The sequence below is a fragment of the Bubalus bubalis genome, chromosome 21 (genome assembly GCF_019923935.1).
Source record: "Bubalus bubalis isolate 160015118507 breed Murrah chromosome 21, NDDB_SH_1, whole genome shotgun sequence".
Lineage (NCBI taxonomy): Eukaryota > Metazoa > Chordata > Mammalia > Artiodactyla > Bovidae > Bubalus > Bubalus bubalis.
Genome location: NC_059177.1, coordinates 35,002,071 through 35,017,517, shown reverse-complemented (window position 1 = coordinate 35,017,517; position 15,447 = coordinate 35,002,071). Strand labels below are relative to the sequence as shown.

Here is a 15,447-nt window from a genome sequence, read left to right as displayed (position 1 = left end):
CAGGCTCCTCTGTCTGTGGGGTTCTCCAGGCAAGAATACCGAGTGGGTTGCCATGCTCTTTCCCACCCTCATATAGGACAGACTTGGAGCTTCCAAGCTCAATCCAAGAGTGAGATCTAAATTCTGAAACAAGTCTCAAGAAGGGCTCTTTTCCTGTATGACTGCTGTGTTTTTATCTGGCGGAGCTGCAGGTTTTGTTGCATCCAAATATCAGCCTCACCAGCGCGCTCCCCTCTTGTCTGTATATTTATCTCCACACCAGCGCTGCTCAGGAGGCCGGCAGGAATCGGCTCTGCTCCCTAAATAGTGCTTGTGAGTTAATTGCCACTGCCCAGGGAGCATGGGAACGCACAAGCTGGGTTTTGTGAGGCTCCAACCAAAACAGAGAATATTTTCTTTTTCATTTCTCAGCAACTAAGGATAAGCTTTTTCAACAGAAATCGGAATCGCCATCTCAGCGGACATTCCTTCCTGAGGAGTCACTAGAAGATAAGTCAGCCGAGGAGCAGACCTGCCCTGTTCCTGGAAGACCTCGGGCCGTGAGCTCAAGAGTGGAGGTCAGCCTGCCACGAGAGTGGAGACGGAGGCTTACTACATGGGCTTCCCTGGAGTGCACAGTCCCAGGTACATGATGACAAAAAGGGGGTGCCGAGATGCTCAGAAATTCCAGTAATGTCACATGGGCCACTTTTAGAGCAATACCTGTCCGCTACCCTGCCCCCCATATTCCGTAGCCCCTTCTTCATTTTCCTGTATGTCACTCAGCCTTTGAATGAGCAGAGAAGCCATCAAATCAGTCAACAGCCAGGCGGGATGAACCTGAAGGTAGAGAACCCACGGCTGACAAAATATATAAAACCTGCTCTTTGCTCCTGTTCCTCACCATTCCCAGATGAGCTGGGCGTCTTCACTTATTAAAATAATCTGGGGAAGTGATTTCTCAAGACTGAAATAATTGAGATCTGAGCCATTATAACTGGGATATTGCCCATTTTACACCTTAACATCAACACTAGGTTTTGTATCTGTATTTGATGGGGGAGAAGGCAATGGCACCCCACTCCAGTACTCTTGCCTGGAAAATCCCATGGACAGAGGAGCCTGGTGGGCTGCAGTCCATGGGGTCGCTAAGAGTCGGACACGACTGAAGTGACTTAGCAGCAGCAGCAGGGCTATGCTTAGCACTGTCTGGAGAGTTGCTCTGTTGCGGGGTTCCCATAGGTGTTGCTCTGTTGAGGGTTTCCTAGAGGTGCCAGGAGGGCCCTCACAGCCGAGTGTGGACAAACAGCCAATTCCCACCCCACATCTGGAGAGTTCCCTGGAACAGCGGTTGTAGAGGTGCCCCCAGGCACCAGAAAACTGTTCAGCACGGGTGAAGAGCAGAAAGGGGCTCCCCACTCCTGGGGGGCCATCCGGAGTGGCTGCCCCTTCCCACAGGGAGGCTTGGGCACCGCACATGAATGTCTAAGGGAGACACTGGCTATTACTGGGAGCCTTTGGGCCTTCACGTCGGGGACAGGGGTGCGCTTCATTTGAACCACACAAACAAACTGGAGAAAACACACCTGACTTTTCTCTCTGATCAGAAACGTTTTTGAAAAGGGTTAAACCTCACATCACACATGCAGGGCATTTGCTGGCCCAGCTTCCTGGAGAGTTTCACCTCCTCCTCCCGTTAAAACCTCTGCAGTGGAAGCCTCGAGACCTCAGAAGACACTGGGTGCTCAGGATGGACAGAAGGCTGTCCTAGAGAATTTAGGACTAACAGCGCAGAAGGAGAGGCATAGAGGCAGACATCGGGGACATCGACCTTCCCTCCACACATACACCACCTCCAAGACCAGGCCTAGCTTGAAAGGCTGGATTGGGGGGGGGGGTCACTGGTGACCCCAAGACTCTGCAGCTCCCTGCTGCTAACAAGCACGGCCGTCCTGGGCTCCTGCCTTGCAGCCACCCCAACACTCTGCTGGCTTCCATCATGCATTTTCATGACTCCAAGTGTGTTTCTAATCATTGCTTGTGGAAATTTACCCCGAGGATGACTAAGTGCACAGCTCAACCTGCCTTGATCCGATGGGGGAAGAAAATGACCAAGTGGGATTACCCATTTCTCCCATCAGAGGGCTGGGCCCAGGGCCAGCCCCAGCTGGGTACATGCAGGAACTGGTGGGAAGCACAGGCAGGGGCCCAGGCTGAGCCTCCAGAACCAAAAACAGCATCTGGGGGACGGGGCGGGGGGAAGTCAAGCACCTGGAGGGGTCCAGTCGTTCCCAGATAGAAAACCCTAAGGAAACCAGAGTTTTTAAGAGGCCCAAAGGAAATTTTTCTCTCCTTGTCCTGCTGTCTTTCCCTCAAAACACCCTCTTCCCTTTAATCAGATTGTTTTTACTTCCAGCACTATATTTGGAAAGTTTAAAAAACAGGAATGCTGGAAGAAATGTACAGTGAAAACACAACTTAGATTCTACAATGAATGCTTTGTGATGCTTTCTTTATCATGTATCTCTCCACACGTCCATCCTTCCACCAACTCTCGTTCTAAGATCATGGCCCTTCTGAGAAACAGCACGACCCGACAGACAGGAACCTCACAGGACTCTAAGCGTCATAAGGCCAGTGTCCGGCTGCCTGCCTCCGCTCACTAACGTCCTTCCCAGGGGAACGTCGCTGGGGCCTCTTCCTGCTCTCCTTTCCAACCGTGGAGACTATGCCTCTCTACTGCTCCATTCCCCACTCCCTGCCCCCACTGAGGGTCCACCAGGAGGGTCCTCAGGAACGAGGATGAGCTTAGGGTACAAAGACAGCCATGGGCAATGTGTGACTTTGTCAGCTACTTTAAGAACCCAAAGCTGCACCTCTAGGGAACTAAAGAATCGGATACATGTACAGGAAGAAGAAAGGAAGCCTGGGTGTTGCCACCTCAATCCTTAGATGAGCTGCTCCACCAGAGGCAAGCTCTTCTAACCCGTCGCCCCCAGGGCCACAGGGCAGCACCAGCGCCTGCAGACGCCACGGGGGCCTGGAGACACATGCGAGGCTCTGCAGCCCGGAGTGCATGTGGCATCCCATGGGGAGCTCTGCCCTGTCCATAGCCCACCCCGCTGTTTAGAGAAAGCCCTCTCGAAAAAGGCCCTTTATTATGAGCACACCCTAAAGATGGAAACTTGTCCTTGACGTAATTAAAGGGACAAGTATCCATTTTACAGAAGAGAGTTTCCCATCGTCGACAGCAGCGGGGCGTCAGCTGCAGCCTGCATGCCCGCTGCCGGTTTCTGTAAATAAGAATTTACTGGCACACGGCCACACCCACGCATTTATGTATTATTTATGACTGGTTTCTGTTCAAGAATCAAGCTGTCATGACAGAGCTCTTGTGGCCCAAAAAGTGGAAACTATTTACTAGGGTCCTGTAAGAAAAAGTGTATTGTCCCCTGATTCAGCATAAGCCCCTAGAGGGCATTTTTTTTTCCTAAAAGACAATTTAACTTACAACTATAAATGATCCCAAGTGTGAAAGTAAAGTGTTAGTCACTCAGTCATGTCTGACTCATTGCGACCCCATGGACTACAGCCTGCCAGGCTCCTCTGTCCATGGAATTCTCCAGGCAAGACTACTAGATTGGGTTGCCATTCCCTTATCCAGGGGATCTTCCCGACCCAGGGATCGAACCTGGGTCTCCTGCATCGCAGGTGGATTTTTTACCACCTAAGCCACCATAGAAGCCTGTAAATGATCACACAACTGTTTGGTAAAATGAAGCTTACTGCAAATAAGGCACTTCTTACTCTGAAATCCTCTACTCAAGTTAATCTGGGGCCACAGAATCCCGGGTACTTACAGCTCTTTAAGATTCTTCATCTTCACAAAGGCATCAAACTGGACAGATCTGATTGCATTCTCTCCAAGGTTCCTGAAAAGCATCATTCTTTACTTAGGCAAAGAAACTCTAGGTATCCTTCAGGTCAGGCATGTGTGTGAGTTAAGATGCTCAGGGATTTCTCCTGACAGCCCTGGATTCGCTGATGAACCATGGGCAATGGGTCACACCCTGTGTCCTGTCCGAAGGCCACCGTAAGTGGCTGTTCTTTCACCTGTACTGACACAAGCACATGGAGTAACTGGGGAATAAACCAGTCTTAAGGGCAGCATCAAAGCTAGGCTGAGGCCTGCTCAGCAAGTCAATACGGAAAACTTTTCCAAAATAATCAAGGTTGCATTCGATTTAAAGACAAACTAAGAATCCAGTACCAGAGGCATCAGATGGTGACACCCATCCCCTGGGGACAGGCTGGGTGGCCCTGTCCCCCAGCTCCTGGCTCAGCCCATCATGTCCCTAAGCCCTGCTGAGCTGCTTAAGGGGAGGTGCCAGCCTGAGACAGGTGAAGGGTCATCAAGGAAGTGGAAGGAGCCCAGGGCCCAAGTCAGCGCCTGGCAAAGGGAGAGAGGAAGGTATTTCTGTGAGCCCCAAGAGGCCATATGTTCGGTAACCGTTGCTGGCACAGGCAAGACAAAAGCCCAAGTTGAAGCTGACTTAGAAGGCAGCAGCCGGCATTTCTGCACAGCCTGTTCTGGGCTTACAAAGCCGTGGCTGCCTCGCCAGTGGCTCCCCCAGCCGCCACGCCCGCAGGCTTGGGGTTGGGGGCCCGGCCGGGTACTCACAGATGCTCCAAGCCTTCCAGCCCTGAGAACGCTCTCTTGGCCACGGACTTGATCTTGTTGCCGAACAGCGTCCTGCAGTTTCCAAACATCCAGAAACAGAGGTGGAGAGGGCGGGAGAGCGACGAGGGAGGTGTGGGGAGAAAGAACACAGAGTCAGGGCGACGCCAGCTGAGAGGTCGGTCTGGGGAGAGGCAGGTGGGAATCTGACCTGGGCCGAGATGATGTGTCTGAGGCACACAGGCCCTCCCCTTCTGAAACCAGGCACTTTTATCTTTATTAGAACTTAACAGTGATGACAAGTGGGAACTCCATGCTCTGTCTTGCCAAAAAAGGCCCCTTGTGGTGTTAACTGGAAATCACCTCGTCCAACCTGGCTGTCTCCCCAGGGACCACCCACGGGTGGGGGGTGTGTAGCCACAGTCTCACAGGAGAGAAGGTGACTCATCAGGCTCCAGGGAGAGCATGCAGTCAGAATAAAAACTCTTGGAACTAAAGACTACAGCCCACTTCTGAAAACTGCATTCTGGGGATAAAGGTCCCCAAAGGTGGCTGGAAAAGGACAGGACAGTGGGCGAGATGGCAGCCAGGATGTGGCCACACGGAGCTACGCCCCTGCCCACGAGAAGGCCCCTCAGCTCTTTAGCAAGAGCCCAGGTTTCACATGAAGCCAATGGTGCGAGGATCATCAAATCCCAGACTTCAAAGGTTACATAACTGACGTCTGTACCTGGACCGCACACCCAAGAGAGGGGGCGCCCACCTGCTGGCCACTCCAATCACCATCTCAGCAGTGACAGCCAGAGTTTTCTCAAAAACCCAAACCTGGCGCCTGCTATGCACCTGGAGGACATGCATGCCTCTTCCACAGGCTGTGTGATCTGAAGGGAAGTGAGCCTGGACTTGGGGTAAAGGGTAGGGGTGCATCGAGAGTGGCTGGACACTGGGAAGGAAAAGCACCAGATTCCAGATTTCCCTCCTCATTATCAGACACTCTGATGAGAGCCCACGCCACATGCTCTCCACCTGCTGCTGCACACAAAACTGTCGGCGAACACCGAGATCACGCTGACACGTGCGGCTCTGCGGCCGTGGTGCTGACCAGAGTTCTGCAAAGGGCAGGTTGGACAGGATGCGGGCTCCTGGCAGCCAGCGTCCAGGAAGTCTCTGAGCCACAGCGTGGGGCAGGGACCCCTAGGCACCAGGGCAGGTGCTCAGGGCAGAAAGCCCTAGAGAAAGGCAGGATTCTTCGTCCAGATCCACCAAGCATCAGGGGGATGGTCGCCAGTAAAGCCCAGCCCTGCTTCAGACCTGTGTTAGGATGGGGCCCACAAGGGACAACAACAAGCACCAACCCCTCTCTGGAAAGAGAAACGTGAGGCTTGAAGGAAGCCAAAGATGGCAGGGCAGCCTGCTGCTGCCCGCCACGTGGACCCCAAGCCTCTGCCTCATTGCAGAGAGTTCCTGGGGCCATGCAGGCGAGGACCATGAGGCTACCTCCAAGAGGGGGTCACAGGCCCCATGGACCCAGCTTGCGCCAGGCACGGCCTCCACCTCCTCCCGGGCTGCTGGACCCCAGAGCTGCGCTGGCCCTGCAGCGTCACAGCGGCCCCAGGGGAACCCTGAGCTTGGCCCTCAGATGCAGCAGCTCTAGCTCCCGCCTCCGAGGGCAAAGAGCACCAAGGCCACCCAACCCCTTTGCCCTTTCCTTCTCTAGGAAGCGGTCTGCATGAACGTGAAAACAATCTCATGTTGCAAGAGCTTCTATGACTGCTGTCTGAGGTTTTCATTCTAAGACAAACAAACCCAACACCCAGAAACCCAGTGGCCATGCCTGCTGGGGCTCCCTCACGGCGGGGCGAGGGCAGCCAGCTCTAGCCCGGGGGGCACCGAAGCCCGGCGCCTCTGACAGCGCCGCCAGCCTCGCACTTCCTCAGATCCCCCAGGCCGAGTCACTGCACGCTCCAGGTCCCAGCAAAATGTAGTGAACTCTTCAGTGAACTCTTCCGTAAATGAGATCCAGGAAAAACACTGTGCTTTATTTTATCCATTAAATATTAGTCATGTTGACCTCTGACAGCGAGGGCAGGCTGCTCTTTCTAATGGTGACAATAGTAATAAAACAAAACCTCAAATCCTCACTTCTTCAGGGGCGGCTCATGGGCCTGTTGGTGGATTGAAACAGGTCCTCCCATTCCCCAGAAGACGTCTGCGGGTGGGGGCTGGGCTTGCCCACCAGAGTGTGTGGGCAGAGGAGAGCTGGGGCTGTGGCGCGGGGGCATCCCCATCCGTGTGCTGGGGGCCAACGAAGGTGGCTGCACCCGATGACGGCTCCCAAGAAAGGACAGCCAGCCCGATGTCCCCCCACCACTGACCGGGAGCAGTGACCCTGGGCTTCGCCTATCAAACCCTCTCCCTCATCCCCTGCCAACCCAGCTCTCGCTAACCTCACCCCACAAAGACTGAAGGGCCTATGCCCAGGAATGGGAGAGCTGGAGCCATGGGCCAGCACCTGTCTCCCTGTTGCACACAAGTGACTGAACGCTCTTCTCTGTGACTGACCTGTGCTCCAGAAACCCCGCCCCCTGACACACGTGGGCCCCTGCCTGGTGTCCCGTTGACATTCTGAAAGAGGGGGGCACCGCGTGGGTGAGCACAGTAATGCCCGGCCAGCAAGCTCTGGGTGGAAAGCCCATCCCAGACGGCTCTGTTCAGCGGCTGGAAAATGAAAGGCAGGGCGGGCTTCACAGGGGGAAGCCTTTTATGGCTCTGCTGCTCACTTGTTCCTTTCTTGGAAAACGTTTTAATTTCGCTCTGGCCTTGGGCCTGGCAGGGAGGACCCCAGGTCCTTGACTAGTGGAGTGCAGGCCACACAGCGTGTCCCCCGGCTCTTCCGAGGGAGGTCCCCGATCTCTGCCCCCCAGGTGCTTCTGTGGCTGAGCCAGCTAGGCTCGAGGGACCCAGAGCCCTGACAGCAGCCCCATGGGTGGACAGCAGCTTGAGGACGACAGCCCTCCTCCACACTGACATGTGCCCCCTGCTCTCCGATAATGGGTCCAACAGAGTCACCACTAGGCTGTTCAACGGGGCGACGTGGTGTCATGGCCACGGAGCAGAGCGTTCAGGCAGCGCTCCAGGGAGACCAAAGCAGCTCGGCTTCCTCCCACGTCACGTGACTGAAGCTGACTCAATGCGACTAGCCATTAGGAAGGGCTGCAAGCTGGATGCCGGCTGGTTTACACAGAAACACAAGCCTCGTGGCCTCGAAGGCCAGGCCCGCCTCACGGGCAGGAGGGGCCGCCACGTGCCACTCATGCTGGTTTCTAACCAGAGCCATGCACCAGGGTCACAGGACCACAGCCCACCTCACAGTGTGACCATCATGTAACGGTGCCAGTCCTGTTTCCCGTCTGCCCACTTCTCATTCCTCACCTCTGAGAATCTGCATCACATAGTTTTCCTTTTCTAACCAAGAAAGAGAATTACTTTTTTTTCTTTTGCGACAGAACCGAAATATCACCCGACCTAAGTAACTGATTGCATGTATTTAATGCTATTAAGGAATTACTGTTACTGTCCCAGTTTCCCCCAATTATTTACATCTGTCTTTTTTGGAAACACTCAGGAGAGCCTCCGTGCCCAAGATCCTGGTCAGTGGAGCTGGGTGGGAGGAGACTGGAGACTATTCTACAGGTCGGGGTTAACCAGCTGTTTCCAAGGAGCCTGTGTCAAGCAGCTCACCACAGGCCAGGGATCCGGGCTCTTGGGCTGAGACCTTGGGACTTTACACAGGACTGTTACTGTAGTCCAGTGGGAACGGAGAACACGGTGGGGAACAGGCCACAGGCAGTTAGGAAGTGGTTCCAGGCTCCAGACACAGGATGGCTTACACAGAACCAGAGGTCACAGGCCCCTGGGGGTCGCTGCCCTTCACCTGCCAGGGAAGAGCCTCCTGGAAGCCACGACACCCAAGAACCGCCTCCAGGTTTCACAGAATGGACAGGCTCCACACAGGACCCCACCTTCGCCATAGCTTCGTCAGGCTGGGGCCGGGCGAGGCGCTGGAGATGAGGCTCAAGCTCAATGGCTGCTCAGGTGCCCACACCCCTGCCCACGCCCCCCAGCAGCCTCATCCTGAGCTTGGGGCTCCCCTGTCAACAATGGGCCTCTGTGCTCCGTCGTGTGGTCCCCTTCCCAAGCTTGCGGGGCAAAGCGCCCAGGAGGTGGGGGAGAAGGGAGTATTTTTATGGGAGAAGAAGGCGGCCGCCAGGCTTTTCCGACCCACTCTCAGAAACACAGGCTCCTCAGGAAGAGACCTCAAGTCAAAACAGCTGACGTGTACTCACCACTCCCGGAACACCCAAGGCGTGAAAACCCCACTTTTCTAAACAAATTAGAAACGCTAACTCCTCAGAAAGACCCTCCCACCACAGCCTTTCCCGGAGCCTCGCCTTCCACTGCCGCTTTCAAAATATTTACTTTACTCTCGTGCTTGGCACGCCGTCTCCAAAACAGGCCGGGGGAGGGGGAGTGTGGAGCTGTGACCATTCTCTGTCTTGTCCTCCTCACCCTCCACTCGAGAGGCAGTAAACAGTAGGAACAGCTCCCACCCGGGCGCCTGAATGTTCCCAGGGCGGCCTCGGCAGAGTGCTGGTGAGAGGCAGAAAGAGTGGATGAGGAGGGGACAGGGTGGGCTTTGGGGCCACACAGGCCCTGCCACCAGAAGCTGTGTGATCGTGGGCAACATCCCTTCTCGTTTCCTCAACTACAGAAAAATGCAAAACACAGCCAGGCCTCCTGAGATAGTCAGATGTCACACACACTCACACACAGACACACACCTCCTGAGATAGATGTCACACTCACTAACATACAGACACACACACACACACACACACACACACACACACACAGATACACGTCTCCTGAGAGTTAGATGTAATACAGGCGTGCACGCACACATACACACGCCTTGCAAATTCTAGGAGCTTAGAAAAACAAACCCCAAACACCGGAAACCCTGAATAAAAAAACATAGCTACTGCATCACCCTTGGTAATGATTGTTTCTCTTTAAGATTATGATTGACAACAAAAAGACTGCCTGAAGTCTCTAAACCATCGAGAGTTACTTGGCTTTAGATGTTTAGAATTTCTAGAAACTGAATAACAGGGCAAGGCTCCTTTGAGCAAAGAACAACAAAAAAGCTGGCTGTTTTCACATCAGTCAAGAACTGAAGAGGAAAGAAGATGCAACGGGCCTCCAGCCCCCAAAAACCAACGCCCAGGGCAGTATGGAGACAGCAGGCCAGAGAGAAGCGGAGAGGCCTCCTGCCTTCCTATGCAGACTTTCCTTTCCAAACAAAAGAACAATGAATGTGCCAATGCTACCTGGGGTGGACCCACAACCACAGTGGTGTGTGTGCTGGGGGGAGCAGGGGCGTGGAAAGAGGCACCTCTGTGCACCAGCCCCACGGATCGTTCGGGGCCACACTCACAGCTTGCTGAGGCTGTCCAGCCCTGCGAAAGCGCCACTGGTGTCCTCGATTGTGCCCGAAATCTCATTGTGGTCCAGATCCCTGGGGAGGAGACACAGAAGGCTTAGTTAGCATCCAGTCTGCTGTAGGAAGAGAGACCCACATCTAGCCTGCCACCTTAAAGCCCAGAACATCCCAGTCTATTCCAGATGCCTGGACGGCATGTCTGCCTAAGATTACAGGCATTAGAAAACAAACTTATGCTTGCCTGTACACATGGCTATATTTAAAATGGATCACCAACAAGGACCTACTGTACAGCACAGAGAACTCTGCTCAGTGTTCCGTGGCAGCCTGGGTGCGAGGGGGTTTGGGGCAGAATGGATACATGCGTATGTACGGCTCAGTCTGTTCACTGTTCACCTGCAACTACCACACCAGAGTTCACTGGCCACACCCCAGTGCGAAATAAACGGGAAAAAAAAAAAATTAGAGGTATGACCCCTGGGCCACCCTGCTGTGCGGTCTGGCTTTCTCAGCCTCCCAACAAAGCCGACAGGGGCCTCTGACCAGCAGCTTCTGGGCTCTACGTGCTGCTCCCAGTGGGCTAAGGTCAGCCCCGGGGGAAGGGGTGCAGACGGCACAGGGGAAAGCCTGCTCTGGATTCCATTCCCCAAGGGTGGACTTCTGGCCACTGCTCTGAGAATGAGTCCAAAAGGTTCCCTAAGGTTCTCATATACCTTCCTACCACCTAGGGTCCCTTCCCTGGACTTGATGAGACACTCCATAAGGCCCACAGAGGAGGGGGACGGTGAAGAGCAAGCCCCTGGCACAGGGCCCTCTGTAGCCACCTCCAGGCTGGCAAGCGGGTTTTGCACCCTGAACTCCCACCTCCCCCCAGGGCCTCCACAGGTGCTGACTCCTAGCCAGGCACATCTGGGTGCTGAGTCAGACTTGTGACCCACTTGCCAGGATGAGAGAATGAGGCCAACTTCTCGGGCTGGTCTCCTCCAACAATGAGAATCACAAGGCCGATGACTCAACTTCCTGCCCCAGCTTCCAAGGGCAGGTCACCACCGGGCAAGACACCCCACCTGGTGACCATGCCCCCGTGCCGCTCCGGTTGGCCCTCTCCGACTTTCCACAAGGTCTCCCACACCTTCCTTTCCGGAACCCTGGAGACGTGGGCCAGGAACAGGACGGGATGCTGCTCCTGGCTCCCGGGAGAGCCAACGGGGCAGGGAGCTTGGACCGTGGAGTGCGTCGCTTGCTCTGACCTTTATTTTACAGCAGCATGCGCAGAGAGCTGCAATTCGGAGGCCGGAAGGGCCTCCTCCTTGGCATCGGTTCTTCCCTATTCGTCCTGAAACACCCGGGACCCGGAGCTGCGGCTTTGTGTGCCTGTCCCCCTGCTCCAGTCCTGGCTGCCAGTTTTCTCTCTCTTCTCTGGCCTGTACCATCTGAACATCCTGGCCATGTCAGTCAGCACCGCCAGGGCTCGGAGACTGACCCCAGCTTGAATAGCCTGGTGTCCGGGTTCTTTCTCACTCCCCAGCGACGGCCTAGTGTGATGGCTTTCTCAGCCCTCTCTGCCAAGTGCAAGGGCCTTTCTCCCCATCAGGCTGGAGCAGCCGCTCTTTCTGCAGGGGGCAGGCCTGGGAGGGAGGACCCGCAACCCTCTGTTGAAATCCAGACGCACCGCCCCCGACCCGCAACCCCCACTCTGTGGCTGGTTGGCTGCTTGTTCTCTGTTGCCTGGAAATTCTTGGAAGCCAATGGCTAAAAAATTTTAGTTTCAGAAAAGCGCCCTGCAGCAAGTTCTGAAAGTTCCCTCCACCTCACGGGGCGCCGAGAGGAAGGTGACACGACCACCTCTGTTGGGTTAAACGACCCTCAGGAGGCTCAGGGACAGAAACAGGACTCCCCCGTCACCTCTTGTGGACATGGGCTTCTGAACGCAGTTTGTGCTGAAGAAGTTGAGATGCTAGCCCAACACGTGCCTCAGTACTGCCCTCACTCAGATAAAAATGCTCAGGACCAAACCACGAGTCACTGCAGGGAGGCTCAGGATGCAAGGACGGCCCCCAGCTGGGCTGCTGTCCTGGGGGCGGCGTGCCATCTGGGGAAGTTCCCGCGGCTGGACCCCATGTCCCATCAGGAGCAGTGTGGGAACCAGCGCATGGTGACGAGTTTGAGGCTTCATCACTAGGCACCACCCCACGGGAAATGGACAATTTTCTGCTCAACCAGCTCGTTTTCATGATATTAAAGTTTGAGACTGTGGCACAAGTCAGCTTTGGACCTAATTCCAACTCAAGACCTGTGAGAGGGGAATACAGTAAGGCAGGTGGCTTGCTGTCCCATCAACCCAACGGGGAAAGACTTACAAGACACGCAGGCTCTTGAGTCCCCGGAAGGCGCCTTCCGCAATGTGGCTGATGGAGTTGTGGCTGAGGCGCAGGATGCTCAGGCTACTCAGGTCGGCCAGGCTCTCCTCGTCCAGCCGGGTCAGGTTATTGAAGGACAGAATCCTGAGGAACAGGAGGGGAGAGCAAACGTCACCATCAGGTTGCTCGGCGTTGTCCTCCCTTCTCCTTTCCTGATGGTGGAGCTGGGTCAGCCAGTCATCTGGGTCCAAGTGGGGAGGGACATGCCCACCAGAATCCCAAGGGCAAAATGGTCTCACAGCTAGAAACCCACCAGGGCTTGACACCCATGTGGTTTGACTCTTGGAAGGAGATCTGTAAACTGAGCACTACACGGGGTTGTTCAACAAACAAGCACAAGGCTCCAATGCCTTCCTGCACCTCGTGTCCGTGGCTGGTCCTGATTCAGGCCATGGAAGACTTCTCGTGGCTGTGGCCGGAGACTCTGGGTGGGACCCCAGGGGGTTCTCACAATGAGGGAGGGAGCCGGACAGCCTCCGCCCTCAGCCAGCAGAGGGCGCCACCAGGCACTGCCTGGAACAAGACTTCTTCACTGAACCGCAGGCTTCACCTAGGCGGCACCCTTGGGACCAGTGTCCCTCCAGGCTTCCTTGCCCTCACCTGAGCCAGCCTCTTAGCATGATCTCCCCACTGTAAGCAGGTCAGGACCACACCTCCAATCACACACCTCTGAGTGTCAGAATCACACTTTCCTCCCAGCACACCCCCTGCACCTCTGATGTGGCTGTGGGTCGTGACCTAGCGTATTAGTCATCTATCCTTGAAAAAATGGGAACTCTGGGCTAGGGCAGGAGGAAGGAAAATAAATTCGGAGATTAGTAAGTATGTAAAGGTAGCAGGGAGTGACAGTTTTTCTCTCCTGGAGAAATAAGTCATGGTGTCTGTCAGTTGCAAAGACCTGGCAGGAGACCAAAATGACATCCTCACCTGCAATTAAAGAATTCAGCTTAAAGGACCCTTGGGACACACACGTGGAAGGCCGCCCTAAATCTGGCTCCAGGGTTACCTGAGTGTCGGACATAGTGTTAGACTGGTCAGGACACATTCCCGTGACCGTGTCTGACCCTTCTGAAGGGCACAGAAGGCAGGCCGAGGGGGCAGGAGGGGCCCCTCACCACTGCCTCAGTACCGGGGGCACACACCCTCCGCCATTCAGCGGGTGGGTGGCTCCTCGCCTGTGCAAGCGCACACGCTCTGGGGGATCAGAAGACCTCTCCTGCTTCCCCACGGCTCCCAGGCCTGGACCGTGGAAAACCAAGGGTCCTGGGAGCTCCCGAGTGGGGTCCTGGCACAAGGAGAGCCTTTCAGAAGCCATCCCAGTCCACGTGAGAATACCATGCAGCTCACACACACACAACACACACCCCCCCATCGACACACACACACACCCCTATCGACACACACACACACCCCTATCGACGCACACACACACACACACACACCCCTATTGACACACACACACACGCACACACACACCCCTATCGACACATCCACACACCCCTATCGACGCACACACACACATACACACCCCTATCGACACACACACACCCCTATCGACACCCACACATCCACACACCCCTATCGACACACACACCCACACACACCCCTATCGACACACACACACACACACCCCTATCGACACACACACACCCCTATCGACACACACACCCCCACACACACCTATCGACATACCCCCCATCGACACACACACACACCGCCCTATCGACACACACACACCCCCCCATCGACACACACACACACACACACACCCCTATCGATTTTTACATTAGGTAATGATGGACTTCACTGAAATATAAACTCCAGGTCAGTATGGGGTGGGCTGAGGGGGAAGGAGGAGGGGGGAGAGGGGAGCGGAAGGGGAGGGGGGAGAACGTGGACAAATAGATAAAAGGACAACCTGCAAAAGGCCCAGTGCTGCGTTTAAACGTGGTAACACATAGAGACTCCTCACTGTCCACATGCCGCCATTCCTCAGGCTCACTGTCCTTTCTGTGTTTGAGCTCCCATACAGACATACCGTGCTTTACTGTGCTTTGAGGATACTGCACTTTTTTTCTTTTTTAAACAAATTGAAGGTTTTAGCACCCTGTGTAGTTGGGTGATAAACAGCACTTTTCAGTAATGAAGTGTTTTACAATTAAGATCTGTACATCATTTTTTCAGACATAATGCTATTGCACACTTCCCAGACTACAGTGTAGAAGAAAAACACTTTTCTGTGTGCTGCGCAGCCAAAAGCGTGGGATCTGCTTTACAAGGTGGTCTGGGACGAACTGCACAGTACCAGTGAGGTCTGCCTGTGGCCGCTCTCTCTGTAGAGAAGCACATGTTACACGCTGCAGCCGTGTGTGGACAGAGGCTCTCAAAACAGCTGCTCTTAGTGGTCCCTGCTAATCTGAAACGGGGAGCAGAGTCTAGAAGAGGTGAGTCAGGCTCTCAGGTCCTCAGGGTCCCGCTCTGCAACAGGCCCTCAACAACCCCCGCAAGCCCCTGTGCTGTGGGTCACGGGGCCCAGGGCTCCCCAGACCCTGCGGGAGGCACCCCCGGGTGTGTTCCCCGTCACCCACAGAGCTGGCGGGACACTCACAGCTCGTGCAGCTTCTGGCAGAAGCTCCAGCCGTCGCGGTGGATCCGGGAGATGGAGTTGTTGCCAAGGTGCAGCTGGTGCAGGGCCGTGAGGCCGTACAGCGAGCCGCTGTTCACCTCCGCCAGGCTGTTGTACTCCAGGTGCCTGCCACGACAGCCCCATGTGCAGTGAGTGCAGATCCCGGGGTCACGCAGCCACCCACCCACCTGACGGCAAAGGAGCTGCTCCCTGCCATCACACAGGCGGCACCGAGGATCTG

General features: G+C 55.1%; 1 protein-coding gene across 1 annotated transcript in view; it reads right to left on the bottom strand.

Annotated features, from left to right (window-relative positions):
• The window catches only part of LRIG1 (leucine rich repeats and immunoglobulin like domains 1), a gene marked incomplete in the record, with an annotated part of 107,488 nt that overhangs the window by 11,989 nt on the left and 80,052 nt on the right, over positions 1-15,447 (bottom strand). The window contains 5 exon segments of the mRNA XM_045163892.1: positions 3,840-3,911; positions 4,661-4,732; positions 10,155-10,235; positions 12,521-12,664; positions 15,189-15,332. Coding sequence (XP_045019827.1) covers positions 3,840-3,911; positions 4,661-4,732; positions 10,155-10,235; positions 12,521-12,664; positions 15,189-15,332 — 513 coding nt within the window.